Raw genomic sequence first — 19,519 nt, forward strand, 5'->3', positions numbered from 1 at the left:
TCGTATGCTGATGACACTTGTCTCTTGTTTGCAGCTGATACATGGGCGCATGTGCACATAGCTGCTCAAAAAGGTTTTAACCTTGTTAATAACTGGTTACGTACAAATTCTCTGACCTTGAATTCTGATAAAACAAAATATATCAACTTCTCAATTCGTAATCTGTCCAAAAATCCCATCCCAGTTTTGCCCATAATATCACATAAATGCTTAGCGGAAAGTAGCCCGACCTCTTGTTTATGTGAGCCTATTGCATCAGTCAAATCTATCAAGTACCTGGGTGTGTTTATAGATAATAATATGTCTTTTAAGATCCACATTCAAAATCTATCAGCTCGAATACGGAAGTTGATATATATTTTTAAAACGTTGAGACATGTGATGGAAAAGTCCGCTATCAAACAAATTTATTTTGCCCTTGCACAGTGCATTATCACATACTGCATTACCTCTTGGGGTGGTGCACCAAAAACAGTCTTAATTCAGGCAGAGATCTCTCAGAGAGCGTTATTAAAGGTTTGTGGCAATTTTCCATACAGGCATCCCACTGAGGAACTGTTCAATCACTGGAAAGTATTATCGGTTAGACAGCTATTTATATATTATACTATACTCAAACAACATCCACTTGTCTCACATATAACTCCCAATAATGAACTAAGAAGACGTCCTCAGAATGTGTGTAACTTGCCTATGGTATCAAAAGAATTTACCAAAAAATATTTTTACTACCAAGGTCCTTATTTATATAACCAAATTGAAAAGGAATTGTCTATTTGCAGGCTTAATAAGTTTACTTTAAAACAAATTCTTTGTAACTGGTTGATGTCATTGGGTTATGATGATGCAGAATTGTTTATATCATAAACATTATTTTTGTTCCTATTAACTTCCATATTTTAAAATTTAACTCTTTTGTTTGTATAGATTCAGTATATATCATTCATGAATAACTGTAACTGTATAACATCTAAGCCTCTTATGAATATTTTGTATTTTGCTTGATTTTCTTGCGAGGTGAGATCCTGGTGACCTGTACTTCAGGTTTCTTTGAAACCTACCATAGGCTCCAGCTTCTCACACAATATTACTTAGCACCTAATGTGTAATTGTTATACTGTAATTCTATGTGTGAGAGGAAATAAATAAACTTATTATTATTAAAAAAAAAAAAAAAAAAAAAGACCGACATTATAATCTTAATAAATTATCACACCACAACATCACAACTTAGTTCTTAGAAACAAAATGGTCTAATGTACGAACGAGTGAAATACGCAAAGTAAGCAGATACACAGTAATTAAGGGTGTTTACACACTTACTGAGTAAACACTTTTATATCAATTGTAATTTGTTTGAAAGACAAAACCACTTTCAGGTATGTACTCATAGGTATACTATTCTGTCAAGAAAGTAGCAGGAAAAGATCAATAATACACAAACTGTTTGTTATTCATCCAAATTTATTTTATCACCTTCAAAATATGCTCCTTTAGAAACGATACACTTACGCCAGCGAATAATCCAATCATCAAAACATTTTTTAAACGCTGTTTCCGGAATTGAGGTCAGTTCTCGCCGCGAATTCTCTTTTATGTCTTCTACCGATTGAAAACGGGTGCCACGAAGTGGTAATTTGAGTTTAGGAAAAAGAAAAAAGTCAGCTGGAGCCATATCTGGTGAATATGGTGGTTGCTCGATGGTATTTGTTGAGTGTTTGGTTAAAAATTCGTTCACAATGATGGCCTTGTGCGAAGGTGCATTACCATGGTGCAAAATCCAAGAATTTTCTTTCCACAAATCTGGCCTTTTTCGTCGGATTTGCTCTCTTAAACGCCGCATAACACTCAAATAATATTCCTTATTTACCGTTTGACCTTCCGGCAAGAATTCCGAGTGCACAACACCGCGATAGTCAAAGAAAACAGTCAACATGACTTTGACTTTTGAACGACTTTGGCGTGGTTTTTTCGGTTTCGGTTCAGTTGGAAGGCGCCACTCCGAAGCTTGTTGACTAGTTTGCATGTCAAACTCGTAAACCCACGTCTCGTCACCAGTAACAATGCGTTTCATGAATGTTGGGTCGGAATTGACTCGTTCTAGCATGTCCTCAGCGACTCTCATGCGATTGAGTTTTTGAAAAAAATTCAGGTCTTTTGGGACTAGCCGAGCGGCAACATGTTTCATACCCAAATTATTAGTTAAAATGGTACCGATCGACTCGTGAGATACAGAAAGTTCGGTGGCTATCTCTCTCAAAGTTGAATGAGGATTTTCAGTCACTATTTCCTTCACTTTTGCGATGTTAACTTCAGTTGCAGACGTTGATGGCCTACCAGAGCGAGGCAAATCTTCCATCACATCTCGACCGCTTTTGAACGCTTTGTACCACTCATAAGCACGAGTTTTTGATAAAGTCGATTCACCGTAAGCCTTCTGTAACATTTTCAGTGACTCCGAACACGATATTCCATTGGCAATGCAAAATTTAAGACAAACTCTTTGTTCGATGTTTTTTTTATCCATTATGAAATTAGCAATACACACTAGATATGATATAACTAAAATAGCACTGTATTTAATGTAAACAACAGATGCAACTCAAACTCCGCGCCAAAATGGAAAACAGTTGTGCCAATCTAACAACAACAAAAAAAAACAAAAATTTGAATTTGGAACCATAAATAAATAATCCATTCCCGATACTTTTCTGACTGAATGTATGTACTAGAATTTGGGCTATATTCCAGCTTTCTTATGGTTACGTACTAGTGTTAGTTAAGTCTATGTAATCAATATTATTATTAGAGAATAACATGAATCCCTATTGAAACTTGTAGATGTAATTGGACAACCGCTGCCTACTTAAGGATTTCATAGGTATGTATGTAACACAGAATATCAATACCATACTTTGAGTTTGTAAGTAAATTAAGTGTGTAGTCGTCCTAATAACAATATGCAGACATGTAAATGCAATATAATAAAAATTATGTCTAAGCATTAGCGGATGTGCTTTGTAGAATGACGATGATCGAATATCAAAGTAAGTTTTGTAACAAAATACATAATTTGTTTATATCGATCTCTCATCCGCCGTGTGGTTCCTGGCACCAATGAAAAATATGCCCTCTCCATCTCTTTCCCATGGATGTCGCAAGAGGCGAGTAAGAAATAGGCTTCAGCGTGGTCTGTCAGCCTTTCAAGGTTGTTGGCTCTGTCTACCCCGTCAGGGATGTAGACGTGATTATATGGATGGATGGACTATTTCTCATTAGAGCGTGTTCCTGGTTGCATCCTCAAGGGTATGGCTTGGGAGCCCGGGGTCCGCTACATTTTGTTTATACCAATATTAAATGTTTCTCAAAGCTTTCAACGCATACATTTTACATTAAAACCTTATTCATGAATTTCTTCATTTTAATCTAAATGTCTCCATCGTTCTCATAAATTATATAATCTATATTTTGAAAAAATTGTGGGCTCTGTCTACCCCAAAAGAGATATGGGCGTGATTATACATAATAGGGAAGATGCAAATATGATATTTATGAAAATTTTACGTATAAAATGTTAAAAAAATATAAAAGAAGGACTTCTTCAACGTTTTAAATTATGTTGATTTTGAGCAATTATTACGAATTCAAATTACGTTAAACGAAACGCATTTCAAAATACCAATCAGCGTTCAGTGACGTCACTCGTGCTGTGTCAACTTTTAGAAGTTAACTTTGCGATTAATAGGCAGCAGTGCTTATTATTTACGTTTTTAATAAAAATGGAAGTTAGATTTAATAAAACAGACTCCAAAAATTTACCAAAAAAAATTTTTTGTCGTGAGTCCAGAGTTTTCAAGTGTAGAAATGAAAGGCACTCAATTAGTACAGTATGCATGAATGTTTTTAAACGTTGTTTGCATTTTATTCAGCAATTTCTAAACATAGCAGTTATATTTTAGCTCAACGAGATAATCTTACGGCGATAACGCAATCGGTTATGTGCAAATTAAAACCGATGGAGAATTATGTACAGTGAAAAGTCGAGTTACTCCAGAGAACAAAGTACGAAAAGAAGGTTATCGTGTTACAGCTGTAATAAATGAAGCACAAAGCTTAGTTCTGTCCTGCCAATGTGAAGATTGTGCAGCTTCTGCAGGTAAAGTATTACGATATTAATGAATAATTAAACTGTTCAAAAAGAAGATTATTGTAAATGCTATGAGGTATGGATTGTCATGACTAAAACTTTATCATATACAGGTGGGTGCAAGCATGCTGCTGCACTATTGCTATGGTTGCACAGAAGGTCTGTGCAGCCTCCAATTACGTCCGTCACATGCTATTGGAAGAAGTCGAAATTATCTACATGTGCTTCTGGAAAATCTTTCATAAAAGCCAAAGAAATGGGTCAAGTTTCAGTCAATCACAGTTTCTCTCAAGTAAGCAGCTTTTTTATTTAAAGAGATTGAAAAGAAGTTAAATGTGTGTTACAATAATAACTGCATATTTTTAGGTGGATATTTTAAAAGAATTTGTAGATGCTGTCAATAAAAAAGATTGTCGGGGAAGTATTCTCCGCTACTTTCAAGAAGACAAGCATTCATAAGGTGTGTTCAAGCTTGATTGGAAAGTTGGACTCGCCAGAATCATTTCTTGAAGCATTATCAAAGCAAATGACCACTGATAATATAAATATGGTATTTTCCACCACCAAACATCAAAGTGATTCACCAATGTGGTTTGAGTTGAGGTAAGTAGTAAGACTTCTAGCTTAGTTTTGTTTATTGTATTTATAACTAAAATACCATGAATAAAAAAAATATTTTGACTAAATAAACTCATTATCATACTCACATAACATAAACTTGATTGGCATATTAGCTGTATATAAGTTTATTTTTCTATTTTACAGGTACGGCAGAATTACTGGCTCAACTCTTTATGAAGCCGCTCACTGTAGAACTATAAATGGTTCCCTTCTGAACGCAATTATGGGAGAACATACAAAATTTACTTCCATTGCGATGAGTAGAGGGAAAATACTAGAAAAAAAAGTTATCAAAGTAGTAAGCAAGAAAGAAAAGGTAAGTTCGGTGGTTTTTGTTTGTTTGAATATTTTGAATAAAAGAAATTTGTAATGTTTGGTTCAAGGCTTTTGTAGTACATAATTAATATTTTTGTTTCTGCAATTCAGATTGAAATTGAAGAAGCTGGACTACTTCTTAATGCCGAGTATCCTATTTTTGGAGCAACACCTGACGGGCTTACTGAAAATTATACAGTAGAAGTCAAATTTCCTTCAACCGAATCTGCCATACTTTCCTATGTGAAAGAATAAAATAACACCAAAATGTTGTGTGCCATATGATAACAGCATTGTATCTGTAATGAATACTGCAAAGAAATTCTGGATAGATGCTGTATTTCCGAAATTAAAAGATATATATAATATATAAGCACATTTTTTTGTTTTTCAAATATTTCATAAATTTATTAAATAAAACTATGCTTCGAAAATATTGTTTTTTATTCAATTTTAATTAAAGGTGATTCACAAGTGGACAACAAATGATTATACTATAGTCTAATTGGGGTATTAGAAAATGATCTACACAGGCATTTGGAAACTTTGTTGAAGTAGATGGACACATGCACAAAACATGAGTCAACACGACTTTTTATTCGATTTTTTTCGGTATTATTGTGATCACTTGATGTGTATGGATATTCCATTTTAAATTATTACAAAAAACTTAGTGGAAAGCTTCGATCAACTATAAACAACTAGATAAACAGTTCCGAGCAAAATAAAACAAAATATCGTCCTCACCTCAATGCGTAATTATTATTACGCATATTACTTCGACTATTTGACAAAGTCCTATGTCCAAAAACAAGTGTATTGAAAATTGAACCTTAAATGTTTTATAATAAGGCACGCAATCCTTAATAAACGTAGTTTGGTGTGACATGGTATTAACTCAATGTTTCATTTAGAACAAAGAGGCTAGTGGAGTGGCTTTGTTATTTTAAAATGTTTACCTTCACACACTTTAACATTTTGATACGAAATGCGTTGCAATAAAAATTATCTATTGGATGTTAGAAGGAGTTTGTTTGGGTGTATGAGTGTTTGAATGTCTGTGATTATGTGTCGATTTGGATGTAAGTAGTTTATTTTTTACTTTAAATGTAGTTCTTATGTTTTTTGTCGACTTCTGTGGCCTAATGATCATCTTGCCTGACTGCCAAGTCGGAGGTCTCGGGTTCGATCCCGATTAAAAAACTCTTCACCTCGGTATCTCGCTAAAATAGAAATCCATTCATTCCTTATTATGGCGTTCTGCGGAAAACTGAAATACACGTAAATTGTGTGTTATTCTGTAAGGTTTTACTTGCGACTTCGTTGGCATGTGATTAGAATTTACTAGATAGTCGTGTAATTGATGTTGTATCACCCCCTTAACAAATTTTACTTAATCGTTTTAACAGGTACCATTTTCAGATAACATTTCATATTTCCATTCACCTCATTAAATAATTAATCAACCGAACTAGTATCAAAATAAAAAATCATAAAAAATAAAACAAAGCGACAACTTTATGTTCCTAGGCGAGCATCATGAAGCGCGGCGACAAAACTATATTTGTTTCGTTTACTCTTTTATATTTGTTGACCGCAAGAAAGAGATAGGCGCGGATAGTGCTAAATGCCGAGTACCGTTAAGTTTTAAATATTTAATAAAATGATTTGATAGAAAATCAACAGCTAACTTATACTATTAAGTGCGATTACTTTAAAACTGAATTGTACTTAAATGAAATAGGAAACGCTATCCTTTTTGAGCGCAATTCTTGGACAATTTTTACACTTTTTAACAGAGCACTTTGTTATTGTGCGACGTTGTCACTCGTGGACGGACGAAACGAGACTAGCCGAGAACTTTACTCACTTGAGCGTTGAGTAGAGTTTTGCCGCGGACACTTTTTTAGTCATTGCATTCGAATGCAATGATGACCCTCGTGACATAGTGGTTAACAAGTCTGCCCGTAACTTGAGGTCTCGGGTTCGATCACAACTGAATTAAGATATACATTTAAGTATCTGGATCTGGGATTTATATATTCTGCTTACATTAGGATTCGATTCTATCTTCAAACCAAATGTTGGAGAATTTTAAAAAATAAATTGATAGTTGACACTAGTAGATGTTTATTGGGAATTCTGGGACACTTTTGTGTCCCAGAATTCCCAATAAACAAAATTCGATTCATTCTAAACACAAAACATTAGTCGAATGCACTCACCTGACTCCATTATAAAATTGATAAGAATCACCCGCGAGCTCGTGGAAAGATCACACACCGAACACACTTTTTACACATAACTGTTCACCGGTTGGAAGCACCGTGGTTAGTAAGTTCCTGCGAGCCCTTGGTAAGATCACGCACCGATAACACTTCCTAATTCCTAACTGATGATCGGTTGAAAGCACCGTGGTAAGTAACTTTCTGCGAGCCCGTGGTAAGATCACGCACCGACCACACTTCCTAATTCCTAACTGATGATCGGTTGAAAGAACCATGGTAAGTAACTTTCTGCGAGCCCGTGGTAAGATCACGCACCGACCATACTTCCTAATTCCTAACTGATGATTGGCTGGAAGAAACCGTGGTAAGTAAACTTCCTGCGAGCCCATGGTAAGATCACGCACCAACCACACTTCCTAATTCCTAACTGATGATTGGCTGGAAGAAACCGTGGTAAGTAAACTTCCTGCGAGCCCGTGGTAAGATCACGCACCAACCATACTTCCTAATTCCTAACTGATGATTGGCTGGAAGAAACCGTGGTAAGTAAACTTCCTGCGAGCCCGTGGTAAGATCACGCACCAACCATACTTCCTAAGTTCACTTTGTTTAACAATAATAGCAGAAACTTTAAATTATAAATAAACAGACCGACATTATATTATAATCTTAATAAATTATCACACACAACACAACATCACAACTTAGTTCTTAGCAACAAAATGGTCTAATGTACGAACGAGTGAAATACGCAAAGTAAGCAGATACACAGTAATTAAGGGTGTTTACACACTTACTAAGTAAACACTTTTATATCAATTGTAATTTGTTTGAAAGACAAAACCACCTTCAGGTATGTACTCATAGGTATATGTACTAGAATTTGGGCTACATTCCAGCTTTCTTATGGTTACGTACTATTGCTATATCAAGCACCGTGTTAGTTAAGTCTACGTTATCAATATTATTATTAGAGAATAACATGAATCCCTATTGAAACTTGTAGATGTAATTGGACAACCGCTACCTACTTAAGGATTTCATAGGTATGTATGTAACACAGAATATCAATACCATACTTTGAGTTTATAAGTAAATTAAGTGTGTAGTCGTCCTAATAACAATATGCAAACATGCAAATGCAATATAATAAAAATTATGTTTAAGCATTAGCGGATGTGCTTTGTAGAATGACGATGATCGAATATCAAAGTAAGTTTTGTAACAAAATACATAATTTGTTTATACCGATCTCTCATCCGCCGTGTGGTTCCTGGCACCAATGAAAAATAGGACCTCTCCATCTCTTTCCCATGGATGTCACAAGAGGCGAGAAAGAAATAGGCTTCAGCGTGGTCTGTCAGCCTTTCAAGGTTGTTGGCTCTGTCTACCCCGTCAGGAATGTAGACGTGATTATATGGATGGATGGACTATTTCTCATTAGAGCGTGTTCCTGGTTGCATCCTCAAGGGTATGGCTTGGGAGCCCGGGGTCCGCTACATTTTGTTTATACCAATATTAAATGTTTCTCAAAGCTTTCAACGCATACATTTTACATTAAAACCTTATTCATGAATTTCTTCATTTTAATCTAATTAATATTGATTTTGAATGGGGTATGGTAATCATTATAAATCCTATGTCTCCATCGTTCTCATAAATTATATAATCTATATTTTGAAAAAATTGTGGGCTCTGTCTACCCCAAAAGAGATATGGGCGTGATTATACATAATTATGTATGTATATCCTATATAAATCGGTTGAATAGTTTATGCGATAAAAATATTTTCTATTCATAACAAACAATATTATCTTTGATGACTTGCTTTAGGAAAGAATTAGGCTAATAAGTTAGAATTCTCTTTGTATATGATGGGCTATCAACTTGCCACTATTTGAATCTCAATTCTATCATAACTTTTACAGTTAAATGTGACCTACAGTCTTTTCAAAACTGTTAGCTCTGTCTACCCCTGATTAATGGTTACTAACATAGTTTATCCATTGTCAAAGACAACGACCAGGGTTGAAGACTTTTTTATGTTCAACCCACAATGTCTCTCCTAATGGATGTCGTAAAAGGCGACTAAGGGATAGGCTTACAAACTTGGGATTCTTTTTTAGGCGATGGGCTAGCAACCTGTCACTATTTGAATCTCAATTCTATCATTAAGCCAAATAGTTGAACGTGGCCATTCAGTCTTTTCAAGACTGTTGGCTCTGTCTATCCCGCAAGGGATATAGACGTGACCATATGTATGTATGTGTATGTACCTACAATGTCTCATACAAGAAGAACAACATCCAATGACCTCCCCCTTAATCACCTCTTACAATGCCTGCAGGCAGATATTGGATGGTGTTATTCTACTCTGTCAGCACCACACGATTCCTGATATAAAATATTATTCTTGTACAGTAAATTATGTAGTCATCATATTCGAATGCAATGATGACCCTCGTGACATAGTGGTTAACAAGTCTGACCGTAACTTTTGGTCTCGGGTTCGATCACAACTGAATTAAGATATAATTTTTTTTTTCACATTTAAGTTTCTGGATTTGGAATTTATATATTCTGCTTACATTATGATTCGATTTTATCTTCAAACCAAATGTTGGAGATAAGTATTTTAAAAAATAGATTGATAGTTGACTCTGTTATCATCTTTATTTAGTACTTGAATTATAAAAATTAAAATATTAATACATGTATCAGTTTGAACTACGTATTTTTATTTAATGTAAACCTAACTTTTTTATCAAGTATTAAAAAAATATATACCTTCACCGTTAGTTGTTAAGGTTCACATTAGTCTAAGATATTGATTATCAATAATTAAATTCAGAATCAACCTACGCTTGACCAATTTTTTTGATGAGCAAGTGATATTTTCTGTTTAAATAGTCAGGCAATGAAGAAAATTAAATTATTCATTGTGAGCGAACGATTATGACACAAAACATTTTGTGAAAGCCAAAATCGCGCTGCGCATGCATTTTTGCTTGTAATATTAGTTGTGCAGCGCGCAAACTGTATGACATTTTGTACCATCTAGCGCAAAGTCTACACCACAGGATGTTGATTCCTATAAATATAAGTATTTAAACAATGGTAAGTTGTTTTATATATTTAATTGTTTATTATAGATATAAGATTGATTTGATGTTATTCTAAACTTGTGTTTTTTTACAGACGCCGCAATACGTAGATGATGTGACTGCGAATTCAGATAATGAAACATTTATTCCAGATTCTTTTGAACATGCTCAACGTCTATCAGATGGATTGAGTGAGGAATTATTTAAAATACAAGCTTTCGAAAAATCAAAATCAAAGCAAAGCATGAACAGAAGGTACCTGAAAATTTATTTCCTTATTATTGATTTAAATAAGAAGGGATAAACCATACAGATTGAGCTAGCCCCATAGTAAGTGGTAAACTTGTGTCGCAGGATAAGTACTAACCTAACGATACTATAATTTTTAATAAATCCCACCCAGGTCAACCTGAAAAACACTATTTTTCCATGTTCCAGCCTGGTCGGGGATCAAACCCGTTTTATTAGAATTATTGTTATGTGTATTTTTATTTTTTGTTACAGACAACAGGATGCGATAGATCTTTCCAGATAGTGAAATACATTCAGTCAGAAAAGTATCGGGAATGGATTATTTATTTATGGTTCCAAATTCAAATTTTTGTTTTTTTTTGTTGTTGTTAGATTGGCACAACTGTTTTCCATTTTGGCGCGGAGTTTGAGTTGCATCTGTTGTTTACATTAAATACAGTGCTATTTTTAGTTATATCATATCTAGTGTGTATTGCTAATTTCATAATGGATAAAAACATCGAACAAAGAGTTTGTCTTAAATTTTGCAATGCCAATGGAATATCGTGTTCGGAGTCACTGAAAATGTTACAGAAGGCTTACGGTGAATCGACTTTATCAAAAACTCGTGCTTATGAGTGGTACAAAGCGTTCAAAAGCGGTCGAGATGTGATGGAAGATTTGCCTCGCTCTGGTAGGCCATCAACGTCTGCAACTGAAGTTAACATCGCAAAAGTGAAGGAAATAGTGACTGAAAATCCTCATTCAACTTTGAGAGAGATAGCCACCGAACTTTCTGTATCTCACGAGTCGATCCGTACCATTTTAACTAATAATTTGGGTATGAAACATGTTGCCGCTCGGCTAGTCCCAAAAGACCTGAATTTTTTTCAAAAACTCAATCGCATGAGAGTCGCTGAGGACATGCTAGAACGAGTCAATTCCGACCCAACATTCATGAAACGCATTGTTACTGGTGACGAGACGTGGGTTTACGAGTTTGACATGCAAACTAGTCAACAAGCTTCGGAGTGGCGCCTTCCAACTGAACCGAAACCGAAAAAACCACGCCAAAGTCGTTCAAAAGTCAAAGTCATGTTGACTGTTTTCTTTGACTATCGCGGTGTTGTGCACTCGGAATTCTTGCCGGAAGGTCAAACGGTAAATAAGGAATACCAGTGGTAAGTAAACTTCCTGCGAGCCCGTGGTAAGATCACGCACCAACCATACTTCCTAAGTTCACTTTGTTTAACAATAATAGCAGAAACTTTAAATTATAAATAAACAGACCGACATTATATTATAATTATAATAAAAATATATTTGTATCAGTATAATAATGTCTTTCACTGTGTCAATAACAGGCAGAGGAGAATTTTTAACAACTAACTGTTCCCCTACATTACAACTGAATGGAGAGTACGAATGTGGGCTTTTGTATTTTTCTACATTTAATTCTATACCTAACATAGACGCAAAAAATAACAAATTTTACTATGGAAAAGATGAAGTTATTGAAATTCCTGAAGGATCGTATGAGTTTCAAGATATTTGTGATTATCTGAAAAGTAATATAAAGAATGCAGCGTTGAAATTGAGTTGTAATAATAATACGTTAAAAACAAGAATTTTTTGTTCCAAAGATTACACTTTAATAAAAATAATTCAATCGGAAAAATATTAGGATTTAATAGAGAATCAATCAAAGCTAATATACTTAAGTGCAGAATCTCAGCATCCTGTCAGCATTTTAGCTACAACTATCGTACGCATCGAATGTGATGTTATCAGCGGATCATTTGTAAACGGAAAAGCAAGCCATATTATTTATGAATTTGTGCCTAACGTACCCCCTGGTTACAGAATTATTGAAATACCTAAGAATTTAATTTACTTTCCTGTCAATCAGAGCTCAATAAATTCACTCAATATAAGGTTGTTAGACGCAGAAAACAAGCAAATTAACTTACGCGGTGAAGAAGTACAGTTGTATTTGCACTTTAAACCAAAATGTTAAATTTTCATAAAAACACCTTCACTCCTATAAAAAGACTCAGTCCTAAAGGATCACCTCACAAAGAAACATCGCTGCGAATTAAAAAAAAACTAACAAAGAAAAATAATGACTTTTTAAGGCTACTAGGTTTGTTAATATGAACATTTTAAATATATGCCAACCAGCGTCTTACGACAATAGCATAGAAAGTTTTGAATATCATTCGTATAAGCCTTATGTATCAAGTTTTAACAAAAATGATGAAATACGGATACCGATTAATCAACAAGACTTGTATGTGTTGCCTGCACTCAGCTGTTTGTATATTGAGGGCAGAGTCGATGTGTATAAACAAAATAACGCTAGCAAAGAAAAAGTACCGAGTGTGCATTTCGTAAACAACCCTGTACTATTTCTATTTCAAGATATAAGATATGAACTAAATGGGATAGAAATAGATAAGGTTAAAAATGCAGGTATTACCACAACAATTAAATCTTATCTATCATTGAATGAAAATGAATCCAAAAGCGCAAAAGTTTGGGGTTGGTCTCCTTCAGGCATTACCACCGATGGAGGATTTTCTGTGTATATACCGTTAAATAAAATATTAGGTTTTGCAGAAGATTATGAAAAAATCATAATGAACTGTAAACATGAATTAGTACTATTGAGAAGTAATACAAATCTCAATTCCTTATTACTAAGTTCTGGAGAAATTGTCGAAGATATAATTATAAATAAAATAGTTTGGCGAGTTCCTCATGTTCGAGTGTCGGACCGTGAAAGAATCAATTTACTTAAACATTTAGAAAAAGATCGAGCGATAACCTTAGCGTTTCGTAACTGGGATTTGTATGAGTACCCATTGTTACCCAAAACCAGGAAAAATACTTGGTCCATTAAAACTTCATCACAGTTGGAGAAACCAAGATTTGTTATTATTGCTTTACAAACAAACCGTAAAAGTAATGCAACAATGTCGATGGCAGAGTTCGACCATTGTCATATTCGAGACGTAAGAGTATTTCTAAATTCTTCATATTATCCGTATGAAGGTTTAAATATTAGTTTCTCAGACAACAGATATTCATTAATATATGAACAATACGCAAGATTTCATCAGTCTTATCATAGTCGCCGAGCGGAACCGTTGATGGGATTAAAAGAATTTAGAGACATAGCTCCGTTATTTGTTATAGACTGTTCACGACAGCATGAAATGTTAAAGGGATCAATTAATGTGAGAGTTGAATTCGAATCTGACCAAGACATACCCGATCAAACGGCTGCATATTGTCTGATACTGAACGATTGCATATTTGAATACAAGCCATTGAGCAATATTGTAAAGAAGTTATCATGAATGCTAATACAATAATCATAGATTTACAAGGGTTTAAGGATTTGAAAAATAATTTTATTGTTAAGGAATTTTCGATTGCAACTATGGAATACACACAAACTTTCTTGGTTAAAGCACCTTATTCTTTTAAAACTCTTTCTGATGAAGAAAAAAAGCGAGTTCGATGGTTAGAAAATAATCGAGGACTACATTGGTATGAAGGGTTTATCGATAATCGAGAATTCCGGCGAGTTATAATTCCATATTTAAAAAGTAAAAATGTCTTAGTTAAAGGAAATGAGAAGATTGTATGGATTCAAGAGTTATGCAACGATTGTGAAATTATAGAACTGGGTGAAAAGGGTTGTCCTAAATTACTTAAATTATATGAGGATTATTGTGAGGAGAATAATCAGGTGTTAAATTGTGTTCATCATAAAAAAACGTGTGCTTTGAGAAATGCACTCTGTTTAAAAAAGTGGTGTCAAGACAATTTTGTGTTTAATTCTTTATTTCAATTATAATAACATTTTTAGAATAATAAAAATATTTACTGTAAAAAATATACTGTGTTCTTATTATTATTATTTAGGTTATGGTTCCTAATTAAACTATAAAATAAAGGCACATATCTTTTAAATTTTACGTTTATTGATACTAGGCAAATAACACAAATCTGTAAAAAAATAACACAATGACATAAAAACTGATAAAGGAAATTACATTAATTGTACAAACATTTTAATATATAATTTTTAAACCAATTAGTATAACTATAGTTACAATTTTTTTTAATATTTCTAATATTTTTTTCAGTCTGGTCCATAATTTCATCACCAACATCTTTTACCACATATTGAGAGCTCAATAAGACCCTATCGTCCTGAAGACAGTCACTTATTAATTGATTACACTCTAAGTCAAGCACTTAAATCTTGATCAGTCTAAGACCTTTGTGGGGAGCACTTTTTATCACAAACGATTGATTAGGAACATGTGATTTGACAATCTTTTTGGAAAAATCTACCTTATTGCGACCCCCCTTTAACTTCATTTTCCGTTTATGAGTACTTAATTTTGATTGTTCGGTGGGACGACTCTGTATCTTGAAAAGTTCTTCGGAGAATCCAAACGAATCTCGAAGACATTGAAATGACTCTGGTATTAATACTACTCTGTCAAGAAAGTAGCAGGAAAAGATCAATAATACACAAACTGTTTGTTATTCATCCAAATTTATTTTATCACCTTCAAAATATGCTCCTTTAGAAACGATACACTTACGCCAACGAATAATCCAATCATCAAAACATTTTTTAAACGCTGTTTCCGGAATTGAGGTCAGTTCTCGCCGCGAATTCTCTTTTATGTCTTCTACCGATTGAAAACGGGTGCCACGAAGTGGTAATTTGAGTTTAGGAAAAAGAAAAAAGTCGGCTGGAGCCATATCTGGTGAATATGGTGGTTGCTCGATGGTATTTGTTGAGTGTTTGGTTAAAAATTCGTTTACAATGATGGCCTTGTGCGAAGGTGCATTATCATGGTGCAAAATCCAAGAATTTTCTTTCCACAAATCTGGCCTTTTTCGTCGGATTTGCTCTCTTAAACGCCGCATAACACTCAAATAATATTCCTTATTTACCGTTTGACCTTCCGGCAAGAATTCCGAGTGCACAACACCGCGATAGTCAAAGAAAACAGTCAACATGACTTTGACTTTTGAACGACTTTGGCGTGGTTTTTTCGGTTTCGGTTCAGTTGGAAGGCGCCACTCCGAAGCTTGTTGACTAGTTTGCATGTCAAACTCGTAAACCCACGTCTCGTCACCAGTAACAATGCGTTTCATGAATGTTGGGTCGGAATTGACTCGTTCTAGCATGTCCTCAGCGACTCTCATGCGATTGAGTTTTTGAAAAAAATTCAGGTCTTTTGGGACTAGCCGAGCGGCAACATGTTTCATACCCAAATTATTAGTTAAAATGGTACCGATCGACTCGTGAGATACAGAAAGTTCGGTGGCTATCTCTCTCAAAGTTGAATGAGGATTTTCAGTCACTATTTCCTTCACTTTTGCGATGTTAACTTCAGTTGCAGACGTTGATGGCCTACCAGAGCGAGGCAAATCTTCCATCACATCTCGACCGCTTTTGAACGCTTTGTACCACTCATAAGCACGAGTTTTTGATAAAGTCGATTCACCGTAAGCCTTCTGTAACATTTTCAGTGACTCCGAACACGATATTCCATTGGCAATGCAAAATTTAAGACAAACTCTTTGTTCGATGTTTTTTTTATCCATTATGAAATTAGCAATACACACTAGATATGATATAACTAAAATAGCACTGTATTTAATGTAAACAACAGATGCAACTCAAACTCCGCGCCAAAATGGAAAACAGTTGTGCCAATCTAACAACAACAAAAAAAAACAAAAATTTGAATTTGGAACCATAAATAAATAATCCATTCCCGATACTTTTCTGACTGAATGTATGTACTAGAATTTGGGCTATATTCCAGCTTTCTTATGGTTACGTACTAGTGTTAGTTAAGTCTATGTAATCAATATTATTATTAGAGAATAACATGAATCCCTATTGAAACTTGTAGATGTAATTGGACAACCGCTGCCTACTTAAGGATTTCATAGGTATGTATGTAACACAGAATATCAATACCATACTTTGAGTTTGTAAGTAAATTAAGTGTGTAGTCGTCCTAATAACAATATGCAGACATGTAAATGCAATATAATAAAAATTATGTCTAAGCATTAGCGGATGTGCTTTGTAGAATGACGATGATCGAATATCAAAGTAAGTTTTGTAACAAAATACATAATTTGTTTATATCGATCTCTCATCCGCCGTGTGGTTCCTGGCACCAATGAAAAATATGCCCTCTCCATCTCTTTCCCATGGATGTCGCAAGAGGCGAGTAAGAAATAGGCTTCAGCGTGGTCTGTCAGCCTTTCAAGGTTGTTGGCTCTGTCTACCCCGTCAGGGATGTAGACGTGATTATATGGATGGATGGACTATTTCTCATTAGAGCGTGTTCCTGGTTGCATCCTCAAGGGTATGGCTTGGGAGCCCGGGGTCCGCTACATTTTGTTTATACCAATATTAAATGTTTCTCAAAGCTTTCAACGCATACATTTTACATTAAAACCTTATTCATGAATTTCTTCATTTTAATCTAAATGTCTCCATCGTTCTCATAAATTATATAATCTATATTTTGAAAAAATTGTGGGCTCTGTCTACCCCAAAAGAGATATGGGCGTGATTATACATAATAGGGAAGATGCAAATATGATATTTATGAAAATTTTACGTATAAAATGTTAAAAAAATATAAAAGAAGGACTTCTTCAACGTTTTAAATTATGTTGATTTTGAGCAATTATTACGAATTCAAATTACGTTAAACGAAACGCATTTCAAAATACCAATCAGCGTTCAGTGACGTCACTCGTGCTGTGTCAACTTTTAGAAGTTAACTTTGCGATTAATAGGCAGCAGTGCTTATTATTTACGTTTTTAATAAAAATGGAAGTTAGATTTAATAAAACAGACTCCAAAAATTTACCAAAAAAAATTTTTTGTCGTGAGTCCAGAGTTTTCAAGTGTAGAAATGAAAGGCACTCAATTAGTACAGTATGCATGAATGTTTTTAAACGTTGTTTGCATTTTATTCAGCAATTTCTAAACATAGCAGTTATATTTTAGCTCAACGAGATAATCTTACGGCGATAACGCAATCGGTTATGTGCAAATTAAAACCGATGGAGAATTATGTACAGTGAAAAGTCGAGTTACTCCAGAGAACAAAGTACGAAAAGAAGGTTATCGTGTTACAGCTGTAATAAATGAAGCACAAAGCTTAGTTCTGTCCTGCCAATGTGAAGATTGTGCAGCTTCTGCAGGTAAAGTATTACGATATTAATGAATAATTAAACTGTTCAAAAAGAAGATTATTGTAAATGCTATGAGGTATGGATTGTCATGACTAAAACTTTATCATATACAGGTGGGTGCAAGCATGCTGCTGCACTATTGCTATGGTTGCACAGAAGGTCTGTGCAGCCTCCAATTACGTCCGTCACATGCTATTGGAAGAAGTCGAAATTATCTACATGTGCTTCTGGAAAATCTTTCATAAAAGCCAAAGAAATGGGTCAAGTTTCAGTCAATCACAGTTTCTCTCAAGTAAGCAGCTTTTTTATTTAAAGAGATTGAAAAGAAGTTAAATGTGTGTTACAATAATAACTGCATATTTTTAGGTGGATATTTTAAAAGAATTTGTAGATGCTGTCAATAAAAAAGATTGTCGGGGAAGTATTCTCCGCTACTTTCAAGAAGACAAGCATTCATAAGGTGTGTTCAAGCTTGATTGGAAAGTTGGACTCGCCAGAATCATTTCTTGAAGCATTATCAAAGCAAATGACCACTGATAATATAAATATGGTATTTTCCACCACCAAACATCAAAGTGATTCACCAATGTGGTTTGAGTTGAGGTAAGTAGTAAGACTTCTAGCTTAGTTTTGTTTATTGTATTTATAACTAAAATACCATGAATAAAAAAAATATTTTGACTAAATAAACTCATTATCATACTCACATAACATAAACTTGATTGGCATATTAGCTGTATATAAGTTTATTTTTCTATTTTACAGGTACGGCAGAATTACTGGCTCAACTCTTTATGAAGCCGCTCACTGTAGAACTATAAATGGTTCCCTTCTGAACGCAATTATGGGAGAACATACAAAATTTACTTCCATTGCGATGAGTAGAGGGAAAATACTAGAAAAAAAAGTTATCAAAGTAGTAAGCAAGAAAGAAAAGGTAAGTTCGGTGGTTTTTGTTTGTTTGAATATTTTGAATAAAAGAAATTTGTAATGTTTGGTTCAAGGCTTTTGTAGTACATAATTAATATTTTTGTTTCTGCAATTCAGATTGAAATTGAAGAAGCTGGACTACTTCTTAATGCCGAGTATCCTATTTTTGGAGCAACACCTGACGGGCTTACTGAAAATTATACAGTAGAAGTCAAATTTCCTTCAACCGAATCTGCCATACTTTCCTATGTGAAAGAATAAAATAACACCAAAATGTTGTGTGCCATATGATAACAGCATTGTATCTGTAATGAATACTGCAAAGAAATTCTGGATAGATGCTGTATTTCCGAAATTAAAAGATATATATAATATATAAGCACATTTTTTTGTTTTTCAAATATTTCATAAATTTATTAAATAAAACTATGCTTCGAAAATATTGTTTTTTATTCAATTTTAATTAAAGGTGATTCACAAGTGGACAACAAATGATTATACTATAGTCTAATTGGGGTATTAGAAAATGATCTACACAGGCATTTGGAAACTTTGTTGAAGTAGATGGACACATGCACAAAACATGAGTCAACACGACTTTTTATTCGATTTTTTTCGGTATTATTGTGATCACTTGATGTGTATGGATATTCCATTTTAAATTATTACAAAAAACTTAGTG

General features: G+C 34.2%; 4 protein-coding genes across 4 annotated transcripts; 2 read left to right on the forward strand and 2 right to left on the reverse strand.

Moving 5' to 3' along the window:
* Positions 1–1,402: 1,402 nt before the first annotated feature.
* Positions 1,403–2,497, reverse strand: LOC132904295 (uncharacterized). Its single transcript, XM_060954225.1, has 2 exons — positions 1,879–2,497; positions 1,403–1,494 (listed from the first exon to the last, which is right to left on the reverse strand). The coding sequence occupies exons 1-2, from the start codon at positions 2,444–2,446 to the stop codon at positions 1,451–1,453; spliced, it is 612 nt and encodes a 203-aa protein (XP_060810208.1). The 5' UTR covers positions 2,447–2,497; the 3' UTR covers positions 1,403–1,450.
* A 2,041-nt stretch (positions 2,498–4,538) lies between these two features.
* Positions 4,539–5,338, forward strand: LOC132904119 (uncharacterized). Its single transcript, XM_060954041.1, has 3 exons — positions 4,539–4,750; positions 4,913–5,084; positions 5,195–5,338. Exons 1-3 carry the CDS (start codon positions 4,539–4,541, stop codon positions 5,336–5,338), a joined length of 528 nt encoding a protein of 175 aa, XP_060810024.1.
* Positions 5,339–15,161: 9,823 nt separating this feature from the next.
* LOC132904290 (uncharacterized) lies at positions 15,162–16,257 on the reverse strand. The gene is made up of 2 exons (XM_060954222.1): positions 15,639–16,257; positions 15,162–15,254 (listed from the first exon to the last, which is right to left on the reverse strand). The coding sequence occupies exons 1-2, from the start codon at positions 16,204–16,206 to the stop codon at positions 15,211–15,213; spliced, it is 612 nt and encodes a 203-aa protein (XP_060810205.1). The 5' UTR covers positions 16,207–16,257; the 3' UTR covers positions 15,162–15,210.
* A 2,041-nt stretch (positions 16,258–18,298) lies between these two features.
* On the forward strand, positions 18,299–19,098 carry LOC132904120 (uncharacterized). Its single transcript, XM_060954042.1, has 3 exons — positions 18,299–18,510; positions 18,673–18,844; positions 18,955–19,098. The coding sequence occupies exons 1-3, from the start codon at positions 18,299–18,301 to the stop codon at positions 19,096–19,098; spliced, it is 528 nt and encodes a 175-aa protein (XP_060810025.1).
* Positions 19,099–19,519: the final 421 nt, after the last annotated feature.

Source organism: Amyelois transitella, chromosome W (assembly GCF_032362555.1).
Source record: "Amyelois transitella isolate CPQ chromosome W, ilAmyTran1.1, whole genome shotgun sequence".
In the NCBI taxonomy this organism is placed as follows: domain Eukaryota; kingdom Metazoa; phylum Arthropoda; class Insecta; order Lepidoptera; family Pyralidae; genus Amyelois; species Amyelois transitella.